The sequence below is a fragment of the Abrus precatorius genome, unplaced genomic scaffold (genome assembly GCF_003935025.1).
Source record: "Abrus precatorius isolate BTA unplaced genomic scaffold, Abrus_2018 Scaffold1, whole genome shotgun sequence".
Taxonomy (NCBI): Eukaryota; Viridiplantae; Streptophyta; class Magnoliopsida; order Fabales; family Fabaceae; genus Abrus; species Abrus precatorius.
In genome coordinates, this window is record NW_020874291.1 from 2,303,934 (window position 1) to 2,329,515 (window position 25,582).

Sequence of the window (25,582 nt, forward strand, 5' to 3'; positions counted from 1 at the left end):
TCGGCTAGGTGTCTTTTTCAGTTTCTTCTCTCCGTGCTACAATTTTTGAGATGTCCTCGTACCCATCTTTATTTTAACATAAATAACTGACCATCAATATGCTATTTTAAACAAGTGTAGAATGCCTATAAACAAATATATACGTTGTTTATATAAACTACTATCTTGCCATTACCGTCACACCATTTATTGGCCACCAAAACTAGGTCTTCTATTATGAAACCTTAAATAGTGAAGAGTACAATTCATAGGGAATGAGATCTAGACCCGAAATAGATTAACAATTATCATAGGAGTAAAATACGGGTTATTACTTATTCATCTCCTGAGGTGTGCAACTTATTTATTATAAATATAATGGTCTTATTAATTGAATTAAAGTTCCACTGACCTTCCCAAGAGGAAAACACCATGCAGTGAGTGCTCAATTATTCATTTTGCTCTCAAAATATTTATGCAAAAGAGACATATGGAATATAAAAATGAGTATATCAATCTCATAAACTATTTGATAAGTAACATCTTTACTCAAACAAACAATCAAACATATGATTCTTGAAAATTTTTATATTAAAATAAAAGTTCTAATGCTTTTAAAAATAATTCTAAGAGCATTCATATTTATTAATATAATCATTTACTAGTATTATTAAAAAAAGACTTTTGTAAATACATATTATTAATTTGTATCAACCAATTAAACATTACAAAAGTTTATCCAAAACTTCTTTGTAAACAACATTTGCAGTTATGTTTGAAACAATATTTTTTCACTGCATATTAGAATCTTAAAACCTTTTTATTTTTAACTCTAAAGATAATCAATCACATATAATTGTCCATAGAAAAAAAAAATAGGCTTTGACAAATACAGACCAACATTAAACAAATTTGACCTTGACTTTTATTTATGGTCATTGTAAAACTTACTGCAATTGGAAACTGTCGACACTGAAACTTAAAAGACATTCTTGTGTTTGATGGTTTTATAACCATGCATGGTATCACTACGCCAAAAATTAGCTTTTGAAGCGCCTACTTAGATAGCAGTTAGTAATAACCGCTTTGTATAAAACACTAAGAGAGCGGTTCTGCCTCAATTGCTCTCTAATATATACTTCTTATAGCGATTCAATTGGAATCGCTCTCTAATATTGACTTCTAAGAGCGGTTCATTTGGAACCACTCTCTAATATATACTTCTTAGAGTTGTATTTTTAAAACCCTAATCTGGTTATCCCTGTCATCCCACCAAGTCTGTATTTAAAAATTCTCTCTATTCAGTGGTTTGAGAAATTTTTGCAGAGGAATAAGCACACCTGACATCACAATCAGAAATTGAAGGTATATTCATAATCGTTTCTTTGTTTTGTGGCCATGTTTGGACATTTGTACTCTCTCATTCTCTCTGTTCACTGATACGTATCTCTGTTTTTGACGTTGAACAGTGACAACGTCTCCTCCATTTCTGATCCTAGCTGAACTGCGACAAATTTGCACTTCTTTCTCAATTCCAGGTTAGTGCATGTTACTGTGTTTATAATTTGTATGAACTAAATATTATTAACATGTTGACCATTGCTGCCGTGTGAACAAAGAGGATGAAATTACTTTTTATTTTGTAAAAGTTGATATGGGCAGGTTCAATCTTAGTTTGTTAACCTCTGAAATGTTGTTGGAATGATTTTTTATGATTTGTTGAACATGATATTAGGACACTGGTTAGTTATAATGGAAGAGCATGTTGTTGTGTTTGTTAACCTATGATATTAGGATTTTTAAAAATTTTATATTCTTGTTTGTTTTGCTCCTGAAATATATATTTCCTCTGTGTATGAATGAATTTGATGTTGTATTGTAGAATGTGATGAATGCATGATTACTGTTAGTGATTAAACTTTGTAGGTCATGACTTCAAATGTAAAATTGAGTGAAACCATAGTTTCCCGTTTGAGATTGAAAATAATGTTTAATAAATCATTATTTTCAATCTCAAATTGTTCAAGTTGAACAGTTTGTGAACAAACTTATTCATTAATTTGTTAGCATTTGCTTCTCATAATGTTGTATTTAATACTTAACAAAATTTGAGTTTGAAGCATTTCTCATTGTCTCTTGGTGCATGCTTGATTGAGGTAAATCATCTCATATATTTCAAGTTATGTACTAGGAGACTAATGCAAAATGTTGCCCAAATTTTGTCAAGTAAAAATACAACATTTAAGTAGCATTTGTTAATTAAGGTTGGAAAAAGTTTATTCTCAAATGGGATAGGGCCCTACCATGTGAGAGTTAATATAAGACATTCACATTTATAATGATCGTAACCGTAGTTGGAGCAAATATGGATCGAAGTTGGATGATAGTTGATCATTTAAGTGAAGAATACGAAGACGGAGTCAAAGAGTTTATTAGATTTGTGATTAAGAATGTAACTGATGTCAACCTTATTCTCTGTCCTTGTTGGTGTTGTTTGAATATGTTACAAGTAAATGCGGAAGAATTGGAAGAACATCTAATGTGCAATGGGATTGATGAAAAATATGCTTGTTGGACAAAGCACGATGAGATACAAGGTGGAAGTACATCAACTAACATGGAATCAAGTGTCTATTACTCAGAGACATTTAGAACAAATGAGAGTGATCATTCTGAACAAATTCCAAACGTTGTTGAAGAAGATCTTAGAGATTGTCCAAAGATGTTTGAGAGGCTGAAAGATGATGCAGAAACACCATTGTATAATGGATGTACAAAGTTCACAAGATTGAGTTTTGTTTTAAAGCTTTATAATTTAAAAGCCTCGAATGGATGGACTGATAAGAGCTTCACAGAGCTGCTAAGTTTATTACATGAGATGCTGCCGGAGGATAACGTGCTACCGAAGAGAACATATGAGGCTAAACAAGTACTTGCTTCCATTGGATTGACCCATGAAAAGATACATGCTTGTCCTAATGACTGCATTTTGTTCCGAAATGAGTATGCATCAGTAAGGAAATGTCCAAAGTGTAATGTATCACGATACCTAAAGAAAGACACAACACTTGCAAAAGTCGTGTGGTATTTTCCACTAATACCGAGGTTAAGACGTCTTTTTCGCAGTGCAGAAAATACAAAGCAGATGACTTGGCATGTGAAGAAAGGAAGCACCCCTACCTCATCAGCTTGGGGTGAGCCCTCTAGTAACGAGCGAGTAAGAGGGTAGCGGATCTAGTACTGCCCCGAGGGTAGCCCCTTAAAGGCGTAACAACGGGGCAGCAAAGTCTTCAAAAAACCCTGATCCAAGGAGGGAGCAACTTAATGCGACCAAACGAGGCAGGACAAGCAAGTGAGCAACTACTAGCGGTGGGCACAAACGATAAAGTGACTTATCCTCGCATGAGGGGAAGGCACTAGTAAAGGAGCTAATGAGCTAGGCTGCTATGTAGCTATGCAGCTATGTTGCTAGGTAGCTAGGGGCGAGGGAAGGGGACGAGAACAAGGCCGACTATTCCTAACCAAAGGAAGGAATAGAGTAAGGCCTTTATTGCTCTATGGTATGGTAACCAAAGCCCGTATTCCGGAGGAAGAGGGCTAGAGCTAAAGCTTAGCTAGCTACCTAATACCCTTTTAAGCTCTAGCGGTACGGTAGACCCCTATTTCATAGGGGGCTTTCTTGAGTACTACCTTTTAAGGTAGTAAACCCTTATAGCATTAGTGAAACGCCTTTACAAGCTCTGTAAGAGCCATACAATTGGTTTCATTAATGTATTAGAAAGGCCCCCGGCCGCTAGGGCAAGGGCATCCTTCCCCTCTGCTTCTCCTCCCCTTAGCAAAAGATTGGGTAAAGTATCCAGTAGGATCCCTTGCCTTCTCTTTTGCTAGCTTAAGGGTATGGAGCCAACGTCAGTCGGTCATAGCATGCCGAGAAGAGGGACTCACCGTGACTCGGCGGAAGGTACCGATGCTCTGCAGTAAGCACCGGATGGCTGCTTCCAGTTTTGCCTTCTTGTACTTGAGCTAGCATAGTGTAGGTGAAAAGGAGTTACCTCAAGGATTGGTTACCTTAGGGGCTGCAGTTCTCAACCTTCATCAGGGGTCCCACTCCAACTCCCAACTAGAGCTGTCTAAAGCTCCCACGTGTGCGTACTATGCTCAAGTGCTCAACAACCACATACGACATTAAATCTGAAAGTAGCTTCCGCCTCTCGGGTGAGGGGCAGGAGCAAATACTGACCACTTTTAGATAGCTCCCCCGAAGGGAAAAAGTGTAATAGCCCCGCAGGGAACTCTTGCTAGTTGCTAGTTGTTTGTTGCTAATGAGTTACTGAGCTAAGGATTTACTGGATACTCCCTTAATTAACTGAAAGCAAGTGAGTGATCCTCGGGCGAGGAGCACGAACGATAAAGGGATTAGCTGCTAAAAAAGATACTATTTCTTTCTTATTAAATATTACCTTTATTATCTTTAATTAGCTCTTCTCTTCTTTTTAACTTTCACTAACTAGTAACTTTCTTCATTAACGGAGTGAGAGTGAAGTGAAGAGAGGGAACACCCCTACCTCATGTGCTTGGGGTGAGCTATCTAGTAATGAGCGAGTAAGAGGGTAACGGATCTAGTACTGCCCCGAGGGTAGCCCCTTAAAGGCGTAACGACGGGGCAGCAAAGTCTTCGGAAAACCCTAACCCAAGGAGGGAGCAGCTTAATGCGACCAAACGAGGCAGGACAAGCAAGTGAGCAACTACTAGCGGTGGGCACAAACGATAAAGTGACTTATCCTCGCATGAGGGGAAGGCACTAGTAAAGGAGCTAATGAGCTAGGCTGCTATGTAGCTATGCAGCTATGTTGCTAGGTAGCTAGGGGTGAGGGAAGGGGACGAGAACAAGGCCGACTATTCCTGACCAAAGGAAGGAATAGAGTAAGGCCTTTATTGCTCTATAGTATGGTAACCAAAGCCCGTATTCCGGAGGAAGAGGGCTAGAGCTAAAGCTTAGCTAGCTACTTAATACCCTTTTAAGCTCTAGCGGTACGGTAGACCCCTATTTCATAGGGGGCTTTCTTGAGTACTACCTTTTAAGGTAGTACAACTTCTTCATCAGGTAGATCAGTTGGTTAGAGCAAAGAACTGTTGAGGCTGGGTGAGCTTCCAAGAAATCAGCTAACGCTTGTCCTTTGCCTTACAACATTAGGGCAACATCATGGACTATTTGGATAACCTTACTGACTGAACCAAAGGCAAAGGAAAGAAGCTAAAAGTCTTATAACCTTCGGGAATCGAGGGGAACAGAACTGACTCTTTTTATATATTTATGAGAATATATAGTGATATTTTTAACCCCAAAACTAAAGATGCGATCGCATTTAGAGGGATTTGTTCTGCTACTATTCAATTCTAGTTAAAAAAGACTTGGAACGAGGAGAAAGTCAATGATTTAACAATAGCTACACTTAAAGATGAAATCGTTTCCCAGATAGTTCTAGTTTTCGATCTTAGGAGTTATCTATTACATGAGTTTACCCCATGTTCCGTTCTTTCATGTATGTGCTTTCTGGAATTCAAATTTGCCTTATACCATCGCTCGAAGGGCAGATTCTGCGGAGCGATTTTAAGATATAATGAAGGAGAAAAAGAAGTAGAAAAAAGCCTATTTTATTCATGAATTGGCTCTTAAACTTAGCTTGCTCGTGTAACAACTTCATATCGTCTTGCTACCTTTACTTTCTTTTATCGTAAACTTGGCTATTGCCAGAGAAGACGAAGACATCTATGTTATACCTGTAGATATGGCAAGCTACCTATTTAAAATAAATACCCTTTTAAGCTCTAGCAGTATGGTAGACCCCTATTTCATAGGGGGCTTTCTTGAGTACTACCTTGCCTTATAGCATAGTGTAGGTGAAAGGGAGTTACCTCATGGATTGGTTACCTTTAAATATTATTAATATTTTTATTCATTTTCACATAATATAAAAATATAAACATAATTCAAATAATAAAAATTATTTTATTATATATAATTAATAAGAACAATTTTTTGCCCCACTTTGTTGTTCTCTAATGTCCATCTCTGTTCTTATCCTACTGGACTTCGGTCGACCCTTTGAAGTTTTTTTCAGTTCTGAATTTAGACACAAAGTTGGGCCCATATAAGTTGGCTAATAGTCTTCATATCTAAGTTCTCCAAATTGACCTTTGTATACCTTAGAAACTTGGTGTAAAGTATACACGGGAGATATGTAAATGTCAAAGTTGTAGTGTGTGTGTAAGCATGAAGCAAGTACATGCAAGCATGATATGTGAACTTTTGGAACTTGCCACAATCACTCCACCTTTCATCTAATCATACTAGAAATCTTCCTACAGGTCAAATTTCTATTGGATGTTGCGTTTCTTCGACTAAAAATCTAGTGCTTGTTTAGGGTTTAGGGTTTAGGGTTCTATGAGTGTTTGCCTGTAACTGTGTATCTTGAATTGTTTTAGTGCAACCTCCAAGTATATATGTCCAGTATTAATCATTGCATCTACTTCTCTACCTCTCTCAATAAAGAACTTATTGCAACGGATATATGTTGCCATGACCATGGAGCAAATTGACAAGTTTCTGATTTTCTTCAAGATCGAATTGATTGACCCCGCTAGGTCTAATTGTCATGTGTCCCTAACATCGTCCATTGTCCCATACCAGCATCCATTTTTTCTTTGAGATGTTATCCAACCATTTTACAACTTTAGGATTATTATCTTTTACTATGTTGTAATAGTAAAAGAATTTCGGTTCAGTCAGCCCATATGCTGAAAAAAAGATTACAAATTAAATTAATATAACTAGCTAAGTAATTATATAAAATATTAATGATAATATAGAGTACGTAAAAAATTAAAATTACCCATATTGATGACATCTTTCTTTAGTGCAGCATTTTTGAATAGTCGCATGAAGTTTTGTGCAATGTGTCTAATGCAATAGACATGGACATAATTGTTTTTGTCCAACCACTTCCATCTCTGGAGTATGCACTTCTTATGGCCTTGTGACGATCCGAAATGAGGTACAACCCCTCTTGCGGGGTTACGCACCTCCTTAAGTTTCTAAAAAAAAAAAAAAGGAACCATGCATCGCTGATTTCACTTTCAACTACAGCAAAGGCAATGGGAATTATGTTGTCGCGGCCGTCTTGCGCAACTGCTACTAATAAAGTCCCTTTGTATTTGCCATACAAAAATGTTCCATCCACTTGAATAGTTAGTTTGCAGAAGGCAAAACCATTAATGCATGGCTTGAAGGTCCAAAATAATCTCTTGAAGACACATTCTTCTCATCGACATAGCCACCCTTGTATGTCGGTTGTGTACTTAATTTCCAGATGAAGCCCAGAACATACAGTTGTCTTGCAAGCAACTGTCTAGGTAACTTATGATATGATTCCTCCCAATTTTAATGGCATGTTGTTTTCCCAACCATCCCATTTTATAGCTGATTGTGTAATTCATTGTGGACTTTATGTGGGTTAAGATGGTTGCGATGGGTGTGGATGGATCAGTCTCAATAATGTACTGAATGGTTTGTGAAATTATTCGTGATCTGAACTTGTTATGATCCTGTGAAATGAGTGGGGAAGCACATGTGTGGCACCCTTCAAGCTTCATTATTTTCCAATGTTGCTCTTTAGTACGCAATATAGCACGACATCTCCAGGCACAATTGTTGTGAACGTATTCCACGACAAGTCTAGTTGTACTTGATATCTTCACCTTGTAAGTGCAATGATTGACAATGTGAAATCTATTTATGGTGTCTTGCACTTATTCTTTTTTAGGAAGCGCTGGCCAACAAATAGTTTTCCAAACGGATACACTACCATTTCACGAACTCAGAGTCATGTTTTTGTATTTGACTGGAAAAGTTTAGAAAATTTAGAGGTCGATTGTATATTGGTAATGGTTATGATGGTGGAATATTTGGAAGTGGAAGGGAGTCTTCTTCATCATCGTGCTACTAAGATATGATTTCATCTTCGTCCTCACTAAAAAGATCAAAGACTTCGATTGGGAGACCCACAACAGCATGTTTCTTCAATGGAGGTTTTTTTAAGAGGCTGAGAGGATAGGATTTGCTCAAATGGTTAGGAGGGTATTTCATTGAGGTCCATGAATGGACTAGTTAAAAGTTGTATGTATGACTGAAGGTCAAAATTTTTATCATATGTTGGAAAAGATGGATTTATGGTTTCGTATGTTTGGTAAGGTGAATGTGAAGGTGAAAATTGTGGTGCCTGGGTTACGTTTGTAGCAAATATAACATATAATTCTATACTTGATTGAAGTTGATTTGAATCGTGGATGTCCTTGACATCTTCATCATCGTTCAATTCAACACATGTGTAGTTGCTAACTCCCAGGCCAAGTCTAATTGGGTAGCAAAAATATATAATTGTCACCCTTTCATTTTTGTCTCGGTTGAATTTTGTGTGAATGACTTTCTTGAGCCTTTGTAGCGTCACTCCTCTCTTTAGATGTACCAATTTGACTGATGATGAAGTGAACGTGACTCCTTCATTAGGACATTGGTTAATGACACGATCAGAGGGAACAATGATATAGATTGAATACATTTTTAGATTAAAGAAAGTGACTGATGAATAAGTTTAGAAAGAGAAAGTTCACAAGAACAAAGAACAAACTTATAAGATTGAATGAAGAAAATGAACACGAATATGACTATTTATAATGGTAACATTAGATTCTCAATCATTCAATGTTTCATCACATTTTACGAGTGATGGTGACTTGGCTATGACACCATTAAATATTTTACAGTAAAGCTGCCTTTTGACATTCACGTAGACCAATAGATAGTGACTTCTCAGTTATGCCCAGCATTGGATACTCTTCTCATTCAAGCCATCCCATATACTTTCAAACAAGCTTTCTCTTCTCCCAAACAAAGATTCCTTCTGACATCCACGTAGACCAAGAGATACAAAGATATCTTCTGACATTCACGGAGACCAAGAATAGTGACTTTTCAAGAATCCAATGCTACTCTCTCGTACCAAAGTTTATCTATAAATATGTTCATCCAAGGTCACATGTTTTCATTCAAATTTGCATCTATCTTTGTTCTTCGTTTCTCTCTGTCTTTGCTCCCATTACTAAAAATATTGTTGTGGAAGCAAAACGAACATAGGTCCGCCTTTATTAGAAGAATGGTAAGTTTTACACATTATCATTATTTATTGAATATGTAAATCAATATCTATATATAATGTTACTAATTTGTTAATAATTGCAGGGAATTGAAAACTTGATTTCATCTTTCTGTCATTCAATGCCAAAACCCAGTCCTCTAATTGTTCCTATACTTGAATAACTTGGTTTTGCTGGGGTAGCAAAGTTAAGGCATCTTAAGGTGGATCACACATTGATAACAGCTTTGGTTGAAAGGTGGAGACCTGAAACTCACATATTCCATTTTCTAACAAGAGAGTGCACCATAACCCTGGAGGATGTTGCACTTCAACTCGAGCTAAGAGTTGATGGATTGCCAGTCATTGCTCCAATAATGTTTGACTATGAGGAAATGTGTGCCACATATCTCAATATCGTGCCAGTTAAAGGAGAGTCACTTATTGGCTTTATGTTGAAATTGAAGTGGCTAAAAGACAACATGTTGCCATTACTAGAAAAACCATCTGAAGAATAAGTTCATGCCCATTGTAGGACTTATATACTAGGTTTAATTGGAGGTGTTTTGATGCTTGAAAAAATAGGCAACAAAGTACATCTTAGGTATTTAGCTTTATTAACTAATCTTAAAAGAACAAGACAATATAGTTGAGGTTCTGCTTGTTTAGCTATGTTGTACAAGAAAATGTGCAGAGCCACGAAAGTTGGTAGTAAAACAATAGGTGGTTACTCATCACTGTTAATATCCTAGACATGGTATCATATGTCATATATTACGCTAATTTCTACTAATCCACCAACATACCCTCTCATGTGCAAATGGAGCAGAGGTAGAGTACTAAACTTTCAAAATAAACCTCACAATGATGTTGTGGGGTACAGATTAATATTTGATCACATTCAAACTAATCAGGTAACTCTTCATAACAAAAATTTGAATTCATATTTATTTTCTTATCTTTTACACATCATCTTAAGTAACAAAGTTAAATTTATTTTTAGTTTATATGGGCGCCATATCAAGATATGCAAACATCAATACCCATGGAAGCATATAGAGATGTCCAACTGTGGACTTCATATACCGCCATCCTTTATTTTACAATTGTTGAATAACACCAAACAAATAAGTCAAATTTCACAAAATTGACATGAGAGGAAGATAAGATGAGAATTGGGTTACAAGACATGCTCAATGGATCGAGATATGGAACAACAGACGTGAGCTAACAATAATGGGTCATCCAATGTAAGGCCCATTGTGTCACACACAAGAATACATAGAATGGTACATTGTCAATTCCATCTATTTCCTATCTGTGCCACCACTACTATAATATCCAAGGAGGAGTCACCAACAACTAAAGACTACCAACACATTTGAAATCGGGATGACTTCCACACTATCGTACCACAAGACTGCATCAATTTCTTTAAACATTACGCCAGAAACAAGCATAATTAACACAAGACATTCGTTTGCAATAACATCGAAAATTTTTTTTACAAACTTATTTGGAGTTGATTTTACAACTTCATCTTTAGTATAATCTTACATGCAGTCTTTTTACCAACTGGATTTTGCTAATGAATATTGTAATTCATTAACTGCATTCCAACAACTAGACCTTCATGATAATCCAAATCCTCCACAAGTTCATCATGAAATCTCAAAGTAACAACTACAACGATGAAACTCAGCACGTCACAGACGTCGCCCTCGTTGTGGAACTGTCCACCATTATAGAGATAGTTAATTATTAATGTTGTTATAAATTTGTTATCATCTTTATTAATGCACTTTATCTTCATCAATGTTACATTATAATATGAAAATGTTAATTTTAAAATATTTGTCTCAAATATAAATAATTAACTTATAATTTAATATTTTATTTACTTTTTAAAAATAAATTTTTATTCTAAAATAAATTTTATTAAAAATTATAATATTAAAGGTTTAGGGTTTAGGGTATTAAACATTAGGAATTATTATTTATGGTTTAGGGTATTAAAAATTATAATATTAAATAATGTAATTTTAAAAAAACTAATTTAATTAAAATAAAATTTTATTGAAAATATCATTTTATCGTACTAATATTTAAAAATATTAACTCAAAATTATATATTTAAATAAATAAATAAATAGAATAATATTTAATATATTTATTTAGTTTTTAAAAATATTATTATTATTCTTTAAGTATAAATAATTTAAGCATTAACATTACTATCTAAAATAATATACTTTTTATTTAAATATTTTAATTATTTTTTAAAAATAAAATAATTTACTTATTATTTAATTTTTTTAATTAGTTTTTAAAAATATAATTATTATTTATCTAAAAATATAATTGATAAATACTTTCTATACTTGATCCTACATTGTAATTCATGAATGATAATTGAGAGTTTTAAGCTATTCATTGAGAAAAGTTCTTATTATTAATTTCATTTTATTCATATTTCAGGAAAAAAGATCAATAAGTGAAAGGTTTAGAAGATATTAGGAATTGAAGCACAAAAAAAATCAGAGATATACACAGGAAAGTACACATCCGTGTATATGAGTGTGTATCTCACTGGTTGCATAAATCAAGAACACAATGAAGTCATTGATATACAAGGGCAAGTACATGCTCGTTTGCCCATGTATATAAGCGTATATCTCACTGGTCGCGTTAATTGAAGTGTATCATCAAAATCAGAGATGTACACAGTCAAAGTACATAGGCATGTACTTTTCATGAAAGCTGTGAAATACAATTTTTAGAGACCAGAAATGTACACGGCCAAAGTACATGGCCGTGTACTTTTAACATGCGTTAGAATTTAAATTTTTGCGAGAAGATGAGCCCTTGGACTATTCATATAAAAGGAAACTTGGCACAGAAACCGAGAGGACACTATTTTGGGGAGAAGAAAGACTCAGAGACGGCTGAAGGATGGGATCAAGCACCTTTATTCATCTCTTTTGTAATTTTAGTTTCAAGATGTTTAGGTTCTAATTTTCCTTTGAGTATTTAGACATAATGAATCTTAATTGACCAAATTTTCTGGAATTCTTCTAATGCTATTACATGTTCTTTTCTCTTGGGTTTAATTGAGTAGTATCAATTGTTTTCCATCTTTTTTTTTTTGTTTGAAATTAAGTAAAATTCCTGCATAAAATTAACATTGCTCAATTAAAAGGATTTGAATGTATTTCTAGAGATAGAAAGACGTAAGTTTTCTGTATTAGGATTAACCCTAATTATGGAATTCATAATGAACTTAATGCAACCTAAGGGTATTAATTAAGGAAGAGATTCTAATTGATCAACCGAGGATTAGAAATCATTATCCTTGAGAAAGGTATTAATTCAGCGATAAGGGTTTGGAACTAAGTAGTTAAAGAAGAATTTTAGTTATTTAGACACTTAGGAGGATTTACAAGCTAGATACTTGCATTTTTCCCTTGAATCTTTTAGTCATACTTTTCTATAATTTATTATCATAAGAAATCTGTTCCTTTTAATTTATTATTCTTCTATTTTTAGTAATTTTATCAACAAAAATTTATTTCTTATATTCATTAACAATTGCGTAATTAAGGAAGTAATTCTTAATAACAGTCTATGTGGATACAACACTTGTACTATATTTTTCATAATATTACTCTGACAACGGGTACACTTACCCAGTAATCAATTTTTACACACCAATAATTTATTATCATAAATATGTAAAATAAATATGTTTAATAATAATATTTATTTTATTATATAAAAACATAAAAAAAATTAAAAATAAAAAAAATCTAATCTAGAATTCAATTCCCTAAAAATCGAATTCTGACTCTAAATTATTTGTTAGAGTAAATAGGTTCAGATGGGTAAATATTTTCTTGTTTGATCTATTTGTGCATTTTAATATTTTTTTAATATTTTTTATATAAAAAATTCTTATCTGTTCACAATTCACTAAGTATATAATTGAAAATTAAATTTAAATAAAAATAATGTGTGAATTACATTCTTTCATACTTTAATAGTTAAATTTTTTTTAAAATTTGTGTTAATTTTGTTTTAAACTTTGAAGATTAAAGTTGTTATTTAATTTTTTATTAAATAATTTTTATTTTTTATAAATATCTATTTTACATTTATGAAATTCATCTTAACTTTTTTGGTTTTTTAATATAAAATTTACTTCTAAGAGTCTTATATCTTAAATTTGTGATTATTAATATATATTAATTATTGATATTAATTAATTTTTTTATACTATTCAAAAAATATTATTTTAAAATAAATTATATTTTAAAATTATTTAATTTTTTAACTATTTATCATTTTAATACATATTATTATAATTATAGAATTAAATTAAAACTGTTTTTAAAAATTATTATTTTAAAAAATTATTATGCATAATTATTTATAAAATATAAAATTTTATTCTTTAATATTAATATTATATAGATATTTATTCAAAAATAAAATATCACAGTGCATTAAACCCTAAACTAATTTTAACTTATATGCAAACTTAATTTTTAAATTTAGAAAAAAAGGAAAAAGAAAAAGACCCGAATGAAATAAGATGTACCACCCTACCCGTTCCATAAGCCACTTGACCCGTGGTTTCGATAATCTCTTCCCTCTCTTGCAACATCGTAAACCCCTTCGCTCGCACATTTTGAAGAACACAAGAAATCAGAAACCTAGGAAATTCTTTTGGTATTCAATTCGCCGGGAATAAGAGGCATCTATCTTTTGGGTAATTTATTCTCTCTTTTCTTCTTCTTTTTTAGCGATTATTGTATTTTAGTGAGTTCTAGCTTGTTTCTGCATGTAAGGTGTTTGTGAGATGTAAACTTGCAATTTGAACCAAGTTGTGGGTTAGTCATATGTGTTGAACGTGACTTGATGTATATGAACTGAGATCCTCTTCTCTTGGTGCCCTTGATACAATGAAATTGATTTGAGTGGCTATTAGCTGGTTTTGGGTTGTTGCAATTCTACTGTTTTGAGTGTTGTGATTTGCGTGACCTTCGATTCGATGACATGTTGTGAGGTTTGGACTTATATTTTGTTGGGTGATAAGCATGTTTCGGGAATGGCATTGCAGTGCTATGGGGCATTTAATTTGGTCATGATTAATGATTTATTTGGTTCATGCTCGCTGTACCACGCAGCACCCCCCGACTTCACCTTTTATTTTAGGATGGATACTCACTTCTGATCCTGATTTACTAATATTACTTGTCTTTACCTATGACATATACAGGTTGAAGTTGAATCGTAAAAACATTTCATGGCTGAAGAAGTGACGATGGTGGAACCTGGAAGAGCTCTGGGTAAGAGGAAATTTGTTAAAAAGCAAGGCCGTAAAAAGTCAAGTAAGAAAGCAAAAGTGATGCCACCACCCCATGGACAGAAGAAAGTTAAAATAGACAAAAAAATGAAGAAACTTTTCCGCAAGCGAGCACGAGAGTATAATTCTGATGATGAAGAAGATGAGGCCACTGTCCGTGTTTCCAATAAAAGAAATGAGGAGGATGACGTGGAAAGTGAAGATCTGTCTGAAGATGAAGGAGTGACAGGGCGACAAAGAACATGGAATAAGAATGCTACTGATGTGAATAATGGCATCTATGACGATGAAGGAGAAGATAATGGTGAAATTCAGCCAGGAATTACAAAATTCACTGAAGGTTGTAGAGCATTCAAGATGGCCTTCAGGAATATTATAAAGAAGAGTATTTCTGATGACCTATTGGTAAGTTAGGTGCATAAACACAACACGGTTATGTTTATATGGAGCATTGGAAAACTGGTTTTTAAGACTTGGATAACTCTGTAGGGTCCAGTATTGTCAGGGCACAAGAAACTTGTTATAGACAAACTTGCAGAAGAGGAAGCAGAACGCAAGATCAAGGGAGAGGCAAAAAAGGAGAAGCATATGGTAATTGTAAAGTTCAAGTTGACTGATTTTAATTTTATCCCAGATAGTGTTGACATATGTTTCACCAGGTTCTTGTCACCCAAACTTTTACATGCTTGGGAGTAATAAGTCTTAATTAGTAAGTAATCTTATTTCTTGTTACAGTTAGCCGAAAAGGGGCATGTCAAACCTGCTACTTTCTTGGACTCACGTGAAAAGTTTCTAATAAGTGTTGCAACAAAAGGAGGTAAGTGAGTTGGATTTTCTTTTAAACATAAGTCTATGGCTTCATTATTGACATGCAGTTTCCTCATACTGATTTGGACTGTTGTTGTGACCATGCATCACATTGGATTACTTTCAGTTGTCAAGTTGTTCAATGCTGTAAGTTTTCGCAGAACCAAGTTTTGGTTTCCTTCCTCGATTTTCTATCGGTGACTCTCTGTTGCTTTGTATCTTTATCATTATGGAATGAGAGATATTGTTCACACCTGCTGCAGGTCAATAAGGCACAAACTGCTCAGAAAGGGTTGGACCCTTCAAGGACTAAGGATGCAAAAGGTAAGTTGTCTAATGCTGTAATTTCAAGAAAATATTCAGAATTGCTATTCTTTTTTAAGAAAGTAGTAATACAGTACATACATTTCAGAATTATTTTTCACTCTATTTTTCAGTTCATCCTTGTCTATTCTATTTGTATGGGTCCTAATATATTCAAACTTGATAGTGCGTGCTCAATTCTAACTATCTAGTGCGTGTATGCTGCCAGAGATAAGAAAGCGGACCAAAGAAGCCTTCTTTTCAGAGTTAGGGAAGTCATCGTTTCCAGCAACCGGCACCCTTGCAAAGGTGATTTGTTACTGCTTGTTCTCTTTTTAGTTTTAGCCTTTTGTTGGATTCTTTTTGTTAACAACTCAATAAGTTCAAGCAGTGTTTGAAAATATGGTCAGACTGGTTAGATCTTTCAGTCTTACCAGCTCGCCCATGCGTATTTCATAGTTGTTAGCCCCAAAATCCAAAATGTTAAAAAAAAAAAAAAAACTGGTCATAAAATGTTGCAGAGAATTTAACCAGCAGTAAACACTCATGAACTGGGAGATATTATTAAAAACAAAAACAAATATCTAAATTCTAGTTCTTAAATCTATATGCACATCTATTTCTCTTTAAAACAATTAATCTATGAGCTCTAAACTAAAGTAGTTTAATGTGAAACACCATGTTTTGCTACCCTTACAATTTCTTCAATACCGTATTGTATCATAATGAAGTAGCTTCCATCTTACGCCAAAATTTCAAACTGTTTGATGTGCAGGCCAATGCAAGCACAGGCAAGGTAGAAGATGAACAGCCTGCTTGGGCTCCATTAAGAGATAATTACATGCTGACAAGTTCTAGACTAAAGGATTGGGACAAAATGCCTGTAAGTATCTTTTGAACTAGTAGCAAGTTACTCTTGTGCTACACAGCTACCTTGCAACTCATCGTTTTGCTTACCTGCAGGATAAAAATGTATCAGATGGCATAGGAAAGACTTCTGAAGATAGTAGTTCTGATGAAGATTAGTGTTTTATAACTTTAGCAAGCAGTCATGAGATATTTATAATGGAACAGGTTGTCAGATTTTGAATATTGGAACTGTTATAGTTTTTATTGGCATAGGAATATCTTAGTTACCCCATACAATTTTGCTGTCAATGGTGTACTAATACTACTAATTAATCATTAGTATCGGATTTAAAACATTATATTTCCCAATTGCTCTCTTGATTCGGTACGAAAAAGAATGGACTGCTGATTTACTATATATCTCTTTCTTAAGTCTCATATTTAGTGGGCTTCATCCTAAGTCCCAATATATAAAAATAGGGCTGGATAAAAATTTCAGTTTTATAAGTCTAATCTATGATTAATATTAAATTAGTTTTAAAATTTAGATCTATATTAAACTGGTTTTTTAATTAACTATATTTATGTAATCAATTTAGTATTTAAATTTACTTTTTAAAATTATTATTTTTTTATTTATTCAAATTAAGATAATATCTTATGTCTTTACTTATTAAATTTTTACACTATATCAGTTTATAAAATTTTATCGTAATTACATTTTACTACTAATATTTTTAATTAATTCTAATTTTTATAATTAAAATTAAATATTTAAAAAAATATTTATAAAATATAAATATTATATTAAAGATATTAAAATATAATATATTTTTAAATTAATTACTATCATTGTTTTTATATTTATATTTACTTTTAAATTTTTAAAATATTATAACATAATAATTTTATTATTATTTATATTATTACTTTTTATTTTTATAGGTTTTAATTTAAATTTTTATCACTAACTTTGTTTATTAAAAATAAGTTAAAAATAATAGTAAATGTTTTATAAATTTCTATAAAATATAATATAATTAATACATATTGTTAAAATATTTTTATAATGTTTTCTGCAACAAATTAGTTTGATTTTAAAAATAAAATTTACAAATATATTAAAATTAAATTTTAAACTAATTTAACGTAAAACTAAATTTAAAACTAGTTTTAAAAAAAAAATTAAATTTAAAATTGATTCTAAACTAAATTTAAATTTTAAAACTACTTGTAAATTGATTAATAAAATAAAATAAAATAATTTAAAATTCAATCCATGTAATAAGTTTGTGTAATAGATAGATGATAAAAAAAAAAAAGAATATATCTAAATATTTATTAGTTTGATAAAATATAAAAATATAATATTAATAAATTAAAATATATATAAATATTCTCTTGACAAGATGTAATGGATTACAGTAGCTCTTGTACTTATATTTTATCTTTAATAAAATGTTTATGCTTAACTATATATATATATATATATGTCTGTGTGTGTATGCGCGCGCGCTTAAATATAAAGTCATATTAGTTATTATAAAATTTAAATATTTTTTAATATATTAATTTAATAAAAAATACAAAAAATATTTATAGTATATTTTTACTATATTTAAAACCGATTTTAAACTAAATTTAAACTAATTTAAAAAAAATTAAAATAGATTGATTTATAATACAATCCATGCACACCCCTAATTAGTCCCACAAAGAAAAAAGAACATTTTATGAACAAATTAAAAAAAGTTAAGTATCAAATCTAGTAGTAAAAACTTGTCACAATCCATTGATTCAAGTACTACTAGTATAAGAAAATTTTTCTCATATATATATATATAAAATAAGTTGTTTCATTTTAAAAATAAATATTATTAAATTAAGATTAACTAAAATTTAAATTTATAAATATTTTTTAATTCTTGCATAATTTATGAATTTTGTAATATTAATCTATAATTACAATTTTTACGATGATAGTATTTTTTTTATTTTTTTCACATATTAACTTTCATTTAAATAACTCAATTTAAACATTTTAATAGTAAATAACTTAATAAACTTAACTAGTATTACTTTTTTTGTCATCTTTACTATGAATTTAGAAATATTTATTAAATATGTGATTTCTTTAAACAAATTAAATATAATGTTCATAAAAAAAGTGAAAAAATTAATATTTATAATAATTTAATAAAAATAAAAAAAATAATAATAATATAAATATATTATTACGTAAAAAAATTTTATAGTTAGTATTCAATTATAAAATAATATTTGAAAAGTTATTTATAAAATTATATGAATAAAAATTATTAATAATATAGATGAAATATTAAATATATATCTAACTTATTTTGATAAGAAATTATATTTTATATAATATTATTTAATAACAATAATTCAGTTTACACGTTTAATATATTACAAATTTAATTTTTTTTCATTTATTTTTAAGTAATTCTTGTGAATACAAAATTTTCTACAAGAGCTAAGTCTTTCTCAAGAGAAGTATGTCTTGCACCGTGATAGCTAAAGTGCAATCCATCTCCGCAAGAACTCGACCTTTTATTTAAAGTCTAAGCAGATTGAGGTTCATTATCATTGGATAAGGGATGCACTGACGATGAAGCAATTATCATTGGAGAAAATTCATACTAATGAGAATAGTTCAAATATGATGACAAAGACTTTGCCTACCGAGAAATTTGTCACTTGTTGGAGGAAAGGGTCTTGTTGATCGTTGCTCCACTTGATTGTTTAGGGAGAAATTTGTCAAGTGTGTCACCATCAAGTAGGCCCACGTTGATTTGGTAAAAAAAAAAAAAAAGGTGTGTTATGGAAAGTTACAGAGACAAAAAAAAATAGAAGTTGTCTCAAAATGTGCGGTGTACCCATTAAATGAATTTTGTAGATTCAAAACATATTTCAAATATTACATCATCCATCTATTTCAAAACCTTTTGATTTTCTTTACAAACCTTATCAATATTAAGAAAAACTTGACCCTTCTGCTGCGATCATTGTTGAAAATACTTCAAGTCATGTGTACCCCTGAGAAATTGCTAAGAACATCTTCTCTTCTTCCTTTTATTATCAACCTAAAAGATATTTCAAAAAACAAGAAGCTATTATGAATTTATTACAGTGGATATTGATTTCATATAATTAGTTTATAATTATAATAAAGAAAATAAAAATATATTATTTCCAAATATCAAAATTTGTAAGTTATGTTTATTTAAGTGTAAAATCAGCCAATGTTTAATTATTTTCTTACATGTGTTAAGAATGCTACTTTCAAATAGTTTGTAAAATTGACACCAAACGTAAGTCTAAAAGACTTACACGCAATCTCAACCATAGAAATCAATAATCTAACAGTTAAAAATTTACTTTTTTCTACGTGCTTATACTTTATTACTTTGATTAAACAATAAGTAACTTTTCAACCGTTAGATTATTGATTTGTACAGTTAGAATTTGGTGTAAGTCTAAATAAGAATTTGGTGTACTTTATTACTTTGATTACACCAGTATAAGTTTAAAAACTCTTGCACTTGATCTGAACCTTTTATTTAACTTACATCTAACGATCAATAAAATAATAAATTTTATATTTTAAAAATTTAATACCCATTAAAATAAAGTAATTATACCTACTAATTTTATTTTTATATTTAATTTAATAGGGTATAAATTTCTAAATTTAACATCTAATATCTATCTATCTATCTCTATCTCTGCATGTATATATAATTCATTAAATTTAGATGTATCTACAAAAAATTTATTACACCAGGTCAAACAATTTGGCACCATAATGGTCCAAAACAAGCATAGACCATTGTAGAATTTAGAGAGAAAAGAGTAAATGTGAGTAATGGATTTTCTCATGAGATTGATGCAATGTTATTCAAGTATTTTCTATTCAAAGTTAAAATTACTCAAACAAATTTATATGTTAATTAGGTTTCATACAATGTTAAAAGACTTGCTGATAATGTTAATTTAATTGACCAATTTATGTTATTGCATGGTATTAAAGTATATTTTTAAAATTATTAATGATTAAAATTAAGGTGTCAAATTTTGTTTTCAAAATAGAACTAAATCTTGCATATTAGTGGAATGATGATGACATTAACATAGAAAGAGATTCGGAAAACACTTTGTCAACTCAAATTGTTGACAATTTAAAGATTATAATTTGTTTTGAATAAATTTAATCATCTTCAAATTAAAATTCTATTTCAATTGATAAATTTACTTATTATCAAATCTCTAAACAAAAATTTGTATTATATTTGATGCACGACAACTTTGAATGAAAGTGTTGGCTTAATCACGAATAATATTGAAAATAAGTAAATAATTGATATTATAAAGGTAGTAAATAAATTGACTTCAAATAAATAACAATATTTTAATAAGTATTGGTTTAAATATTAATTATTATTTAAATTATGTTACGATTCTCACATAGTTTATGTTGAAGTATGGAAAAAGTACAAAAACTGATATAAATTTAGTTTACAAGAAAATTTTTCAAAATTTAAATTAAGTTTACTATAAAAATTAAAAATTTCTTTTTTAATTAATATTAATATAAAAAAAACTTTATAAAGTTATATATTATATTTCTTTCTTTTAAATAATTAATATTTTTATTAGTAATAATATTAATATATACTAATTAATTTTAAACTTTAAAATAATTTAAATATTATTATAAAAATTTTATAAATTAATTTTTCTTTATTTTATAATTAATAATTATAATATTATATTATAATATAATAATTTATCTGTGCAATGCACAGTCACTTTACTTGTTATATAATATATTATTAGTATTTTTCTTCTGACAAAATTAGGTGAATACATAAATTTACCATTCTTTTTATTAATTATTATTTAAACTATGTTAGAATTTTAAATAGTTTAGGTTGAAGTATAAAAAAATACAAAAACTATTATAGTGTAAAAAAAATCTTTCAAAATTTAAATTAAATTTATTATAAAAATAACTATATAAAATTATATATTATATTTCTTTCTTTTAAATAATTAATATTTTTATTAGTGATAATATTAATATATACACTAATTATTTTTAAACTTTAAAATAATTTAAATATTATCATAAAACTTTTATAAAATTATTTTTTATTTTATAATTAATAATTATAATATTACATTATGACGTAATAATTTATTCGTGCAATTCACCAGTCACTTTACTTAACTCATTTGTACCAAATAAGGCATTATTCGATCATCCTTAAATAAATTAGAAACTCAATATCCCTTACCAACACCCTTTCGGCCTTACCTCTGGATGAGGGGTAATAACACCCCTTCGACCTCACCACCCTTTCGACTTCACTCGAATGAAAGGTACCAACACCCCTTTAGCCTCACCATTCATTTAGCCTCACTCTCGGACAAGAGGTACCATCACCCCTTCATTCATATCAAAATAAATTAATAAGTTAATTAAAGTAAATAACTAATAAAGAAAAATTTAATTATCCAAGCAATCAGAAGGTTAATTTAGGGCTGACTTATCAAGCACATTAGCCCAATATTATGCCTATAAAAGAAAAGTAAGAAGGACAGATAAAAGGAAAATTTAAGAATATTTAATAGCATTTGTTGTTCTATACTGAATACTAATTTGACCATCGGAGTGCCATTGCAAGTACCCTCTCCCCTATGAACAAGGAGAATATGAAATATTCTACAAGGACGTCACAACAATACGCAAAGACAGAAGTTACAGTGAATGAGTGTCTCCTTAACAGGGACATTTTGACACCCACCGTGGGGCTCGAATTGCGCCAGCCCTTAGTAAACATGTTACAGACTAGGAGTCAACAAGAAGGCCCCAGCTAGTAATGGGGAATGCCTAGAGAACCCATATAACACATTCAGAATCAGCCTATACTGGAAGAAGTTCATGTGGAAAAGGAAGAAAATGAACACCTATCCTCAGTTGTTAGGCAGCTAAAAGCGAAGATGATAGAAATGCATCACCTCCAAGAAAAAGATGCATATAAATTGTCCACGTTGTGGAGGGAGAACGCTAATCTCCGTAGTGAAATCAAAACCTACATTCTTTCCCAAGTTACACCCCTTGTTCATGAACAAGAAGAATCATTCGCCTTGCAAGAGAAGCTGAGGACCATTTAGCAGCAGATAAGGGCTAGTCCCTCGGTTGCGAGGGATAGACTTCTAGGCCGCAGCCTTTTTACTAAGCAAACTTTGGAAGCGAGATTACCAGACAATTGGAAAAGTTTGACGTTGGAAAAATATGATGGAACTTCTGATCCTGAGGAGCACGTCGATATATTCACTAACTAAGTCAGCCTTTACACTGACAATGATGCCTTACTATATTGAATATTCTCAACATCGCTTCGTGGACCAGCTCTCAACTGGTTCACTAGATTTATGCCTGCATCTCTAAACTTGTTTGCGACGCTTGTCACGTGCTTCAATTTGTAGTTCGCCACCCGTCATCCTCATCAACTGACCTCATTGGCTTTGGTTAATATTCGCGAGGAGAAGAAGGAAACACTCAGGGCGTTTATTGAACGTTTCGGGTAAATGGCCCTCTCTATCTGAAACTTGGATCCGGCAGTTGCGATGCACTATCTCATAACAGTGCTTAGGTCATGTCCGTTTGTCAACAGTATCTACAAAAAAAACTCCTGTCGACCTAAATGAAACACGTTGCCGAGCAACCAAATACATGCAGATGGAAGAACTGGCCGAGTTCTGCAACCAGGTCCAGATGGAGCAAGTGCCCAGTCAAAGGGAATCTGAAGGGAATGAACACACAAGAAATAAACATGGAAACAAGGACCAAAAGATCGGAGTTGAACGTCTACCGAGGGGACCTAGGTATGCGAGTTACATAACATTAAACACCAATCGGTCCAGAGTACTCGAGCAGGCTTTAGCAACAGAGATTGACAATACCGAAGCACGTGAACACCCCCCACTCGGGCTATAAATTGTACTTTGTAAATTTAATGCACTCTTTCCTCACTCATATTTTGTCCTCTTAAAAGAACGTGAAAAGAGGTTTTCCAAATAAGGTCTTTAACGAGGCACTTCATCAATAAAACAACATAACTTTCTTTACAAGTTGACAATCTCTTATTCTCAATATTCCCTCTCGGGTACCTCACTCGGCTAAGGTTAAATTGTCATCACCTCTCAGATATCTTGCTTAACCAAGATTCAATTATTTCCTCTCGACAACTTATTTCGGTTAGTGTTTATTTTTCCAAGAACCTTGCTTGGTTTGATTATTTTATCTCCTAACAACTCCCTCGGTTAAGGGAGAATTTACATTTACCCATTTGATTCAAATGTCAGTAGATGCTTACTATGAACGATTATTGTCGTGTAACTTATTTGTTTCAAAGTGTTAACTAGTTACAAATATCATGGTTACTAATCATTTTTAACTTATTCATTTTTTAGCCATGCATAATGTCGTCACTGAAAATTTCATTAGACACTTAACAAAATTTTATTAAGAAAGAAACTTGTATATTCCAAATAAAGACACTAAAAGGTCGGGGTCTTACAAAAATAGGTGCTAATGGCTCAGAACATACAAAAATTACGTATAAACCCCTTCGGCATAATTCATCTTTTAGACTAATGATCTCCCACGATTTCCCTATATTCAGTTGTTACTTCATTTAAAACCTGACCTGACTCCCTCTTTTCAGTTGATACTCCATTTAGGGGTTCAGCTATTGAACCACTCGTAACCTCATCAATTGAACCACTACTCGGCCCCAAACTATCCCTCAACCCAGATGCTGATAACGAGTCTTCCCACTCTATTTCCCTCTCCATTTGTAAAAACTAAGAACAAAACTCGAAAATGGCTAGGCACACATACCTGAAATGTAAATTGTAGAAGACTCAGCCTAGAGTAATATAGACGTCTTCGGTGAAGAGCAAAAGTAAGAATTCCACATTGTCCAAACCCCCTCTTTTATAGTGTGGAAGGCATCGAGCAGATAAAGAGTCACCTATCTTCTTAACCGACAATATGATGAGTATCAACAATTGTAAATGCCCAGCCTTTTTGTTTCATAACACAAACTACGAGGCAACATCACCTTCGTACCTACTAGTTCTAAAAGAAACCCTAATTCAAGCCTAAATGTCATACCTCCTCGGGCTTGGGAGGCAAGTATACCAGATAAGGTACTATTCGGTCATCCTTAAAAAAATCAGGAACCTAACACTCCTTCGACCTCACCTCTGGATGAGAGGTACCAACATCCTTTCAGCTTCACCTCTGGACAAGGGGTAACAACACCCCTTCCACTTCACTCGGATAAAAGGTACCAACACCCCTTCGGCCACACTCTCAGACAAGAGATACTGTCATCCCTTCAGTCATATCAAAATAAATTAGTAAGTTAATTAAAGTAAATAACGAATAAAGAAAAAGTTAATTACCCAAATAGTCAGAAGGTTAATCTAGGATTGACTCATCAAGTTCATTAGCCCAATATTATGCCTATAAAAGGAAAGTAAGAAGGACAGGTAAAAGGAAAACTTCAGAATATTTAATAGCATTTATTGCTCTATACCGAATATTTACTTGACTGTCGGAGTGCCATTACAGTTACCTTCCCCCTACGAACAAGGAAAATCTGAAATTTTACAAGGAGGTCACAACAATACACAGACAGAAGTTAGAGTGAATGAGTGTATCCTTAACAGGAACATTTTAGCGCTCACCATGGGACTCAAATTGCTTCAGCCCTTAGTAAACATGTTATAGACTATAAGTCAGCAAGAAAGCCCCAGCTAGTAATGAGGAATGCCTAGAGAACCCGTACGACATATTTAGAATTAGTCTATATTGGAAGAAGTTCATGTGGAGAGAGAATAATCTAAAATATTCTACAAGAATGTCACAACAGTACGCAATGACAAAAATTTCAATGAATGAGCGTATCTTTAATAAGAACATCATTAAATTTAGATGTATATAAAAAAAACTTATTACACTAAGTCAAACAATTTGGCACCGATAATGGTC

General features: G+C 31.8%; 1 protein-coding gene across 2 annotated transcripts; it reads left to right on the forward strand.

Moving 5' to 3' along the window:
* The first annotated feature begins 13,789 nt into the window (after positions 1–13,789).
* LOC113857067 (RRP15-like protein) lies at positions 13,790–16,858 on the forward strand. Of its 2 annotated transcripts, none has more exons than XM_027488776.1 (9): positions 13,790–13,938; positions 14,449–14,940; positions 15,025–15,126; positions 15,271–15,352; positions 15,470–15,489; positions 15,606–15,666; positions 15,875–15,954; positions 16,421–16,528; positions 16,609–16,858. In XM_027488776.1, exons 2-9 carry the CDS (start codon positions 14,476–14,478, stop codon positions 16,669–16,671), a joined length of 981 nt encoding a protein of 326 aa, XP_027344577.1. In that variant the 5' UTR covers positions 13,790–13,938; positions 14,449–14,475; the 3' UTR covers positions 16,672–16,858. The 2 variants fall into 2 exon arrangements, with proteins under 2 accessions (XP_027344577.1, XP_027344567.1); XM_027488766.1 differs by having other exon boundaries at positions 13,838–13,923; positions 16,609–16,770.
* Positions 16,859–25,582: the final 8,724 nt, after the last annotated feature.

Coding starts and splice junctions, on each gene's coding strand:
- LOC113857067 (XM_027488776.1), top strand. CDS start 14,476: ATGGCTGAAGAAGTGACGATGGTGGAACCTGGAAGAGCTCTGGGTAAG. Junction 15,667..15,874: donor AAGGACTAAGGATGCAAAAG/GTAAGTTGTCTA, acceptor GTATGCTGCCAG/AGATAAGAAAGCGGACCAAA. Junction 16,529..16,608: donor AGGATTGGGACAAAATGCCT/GTAAGTATCTTT, acceptor GCTTACCTGCAG/GATAAAAATGTATCAGATGG.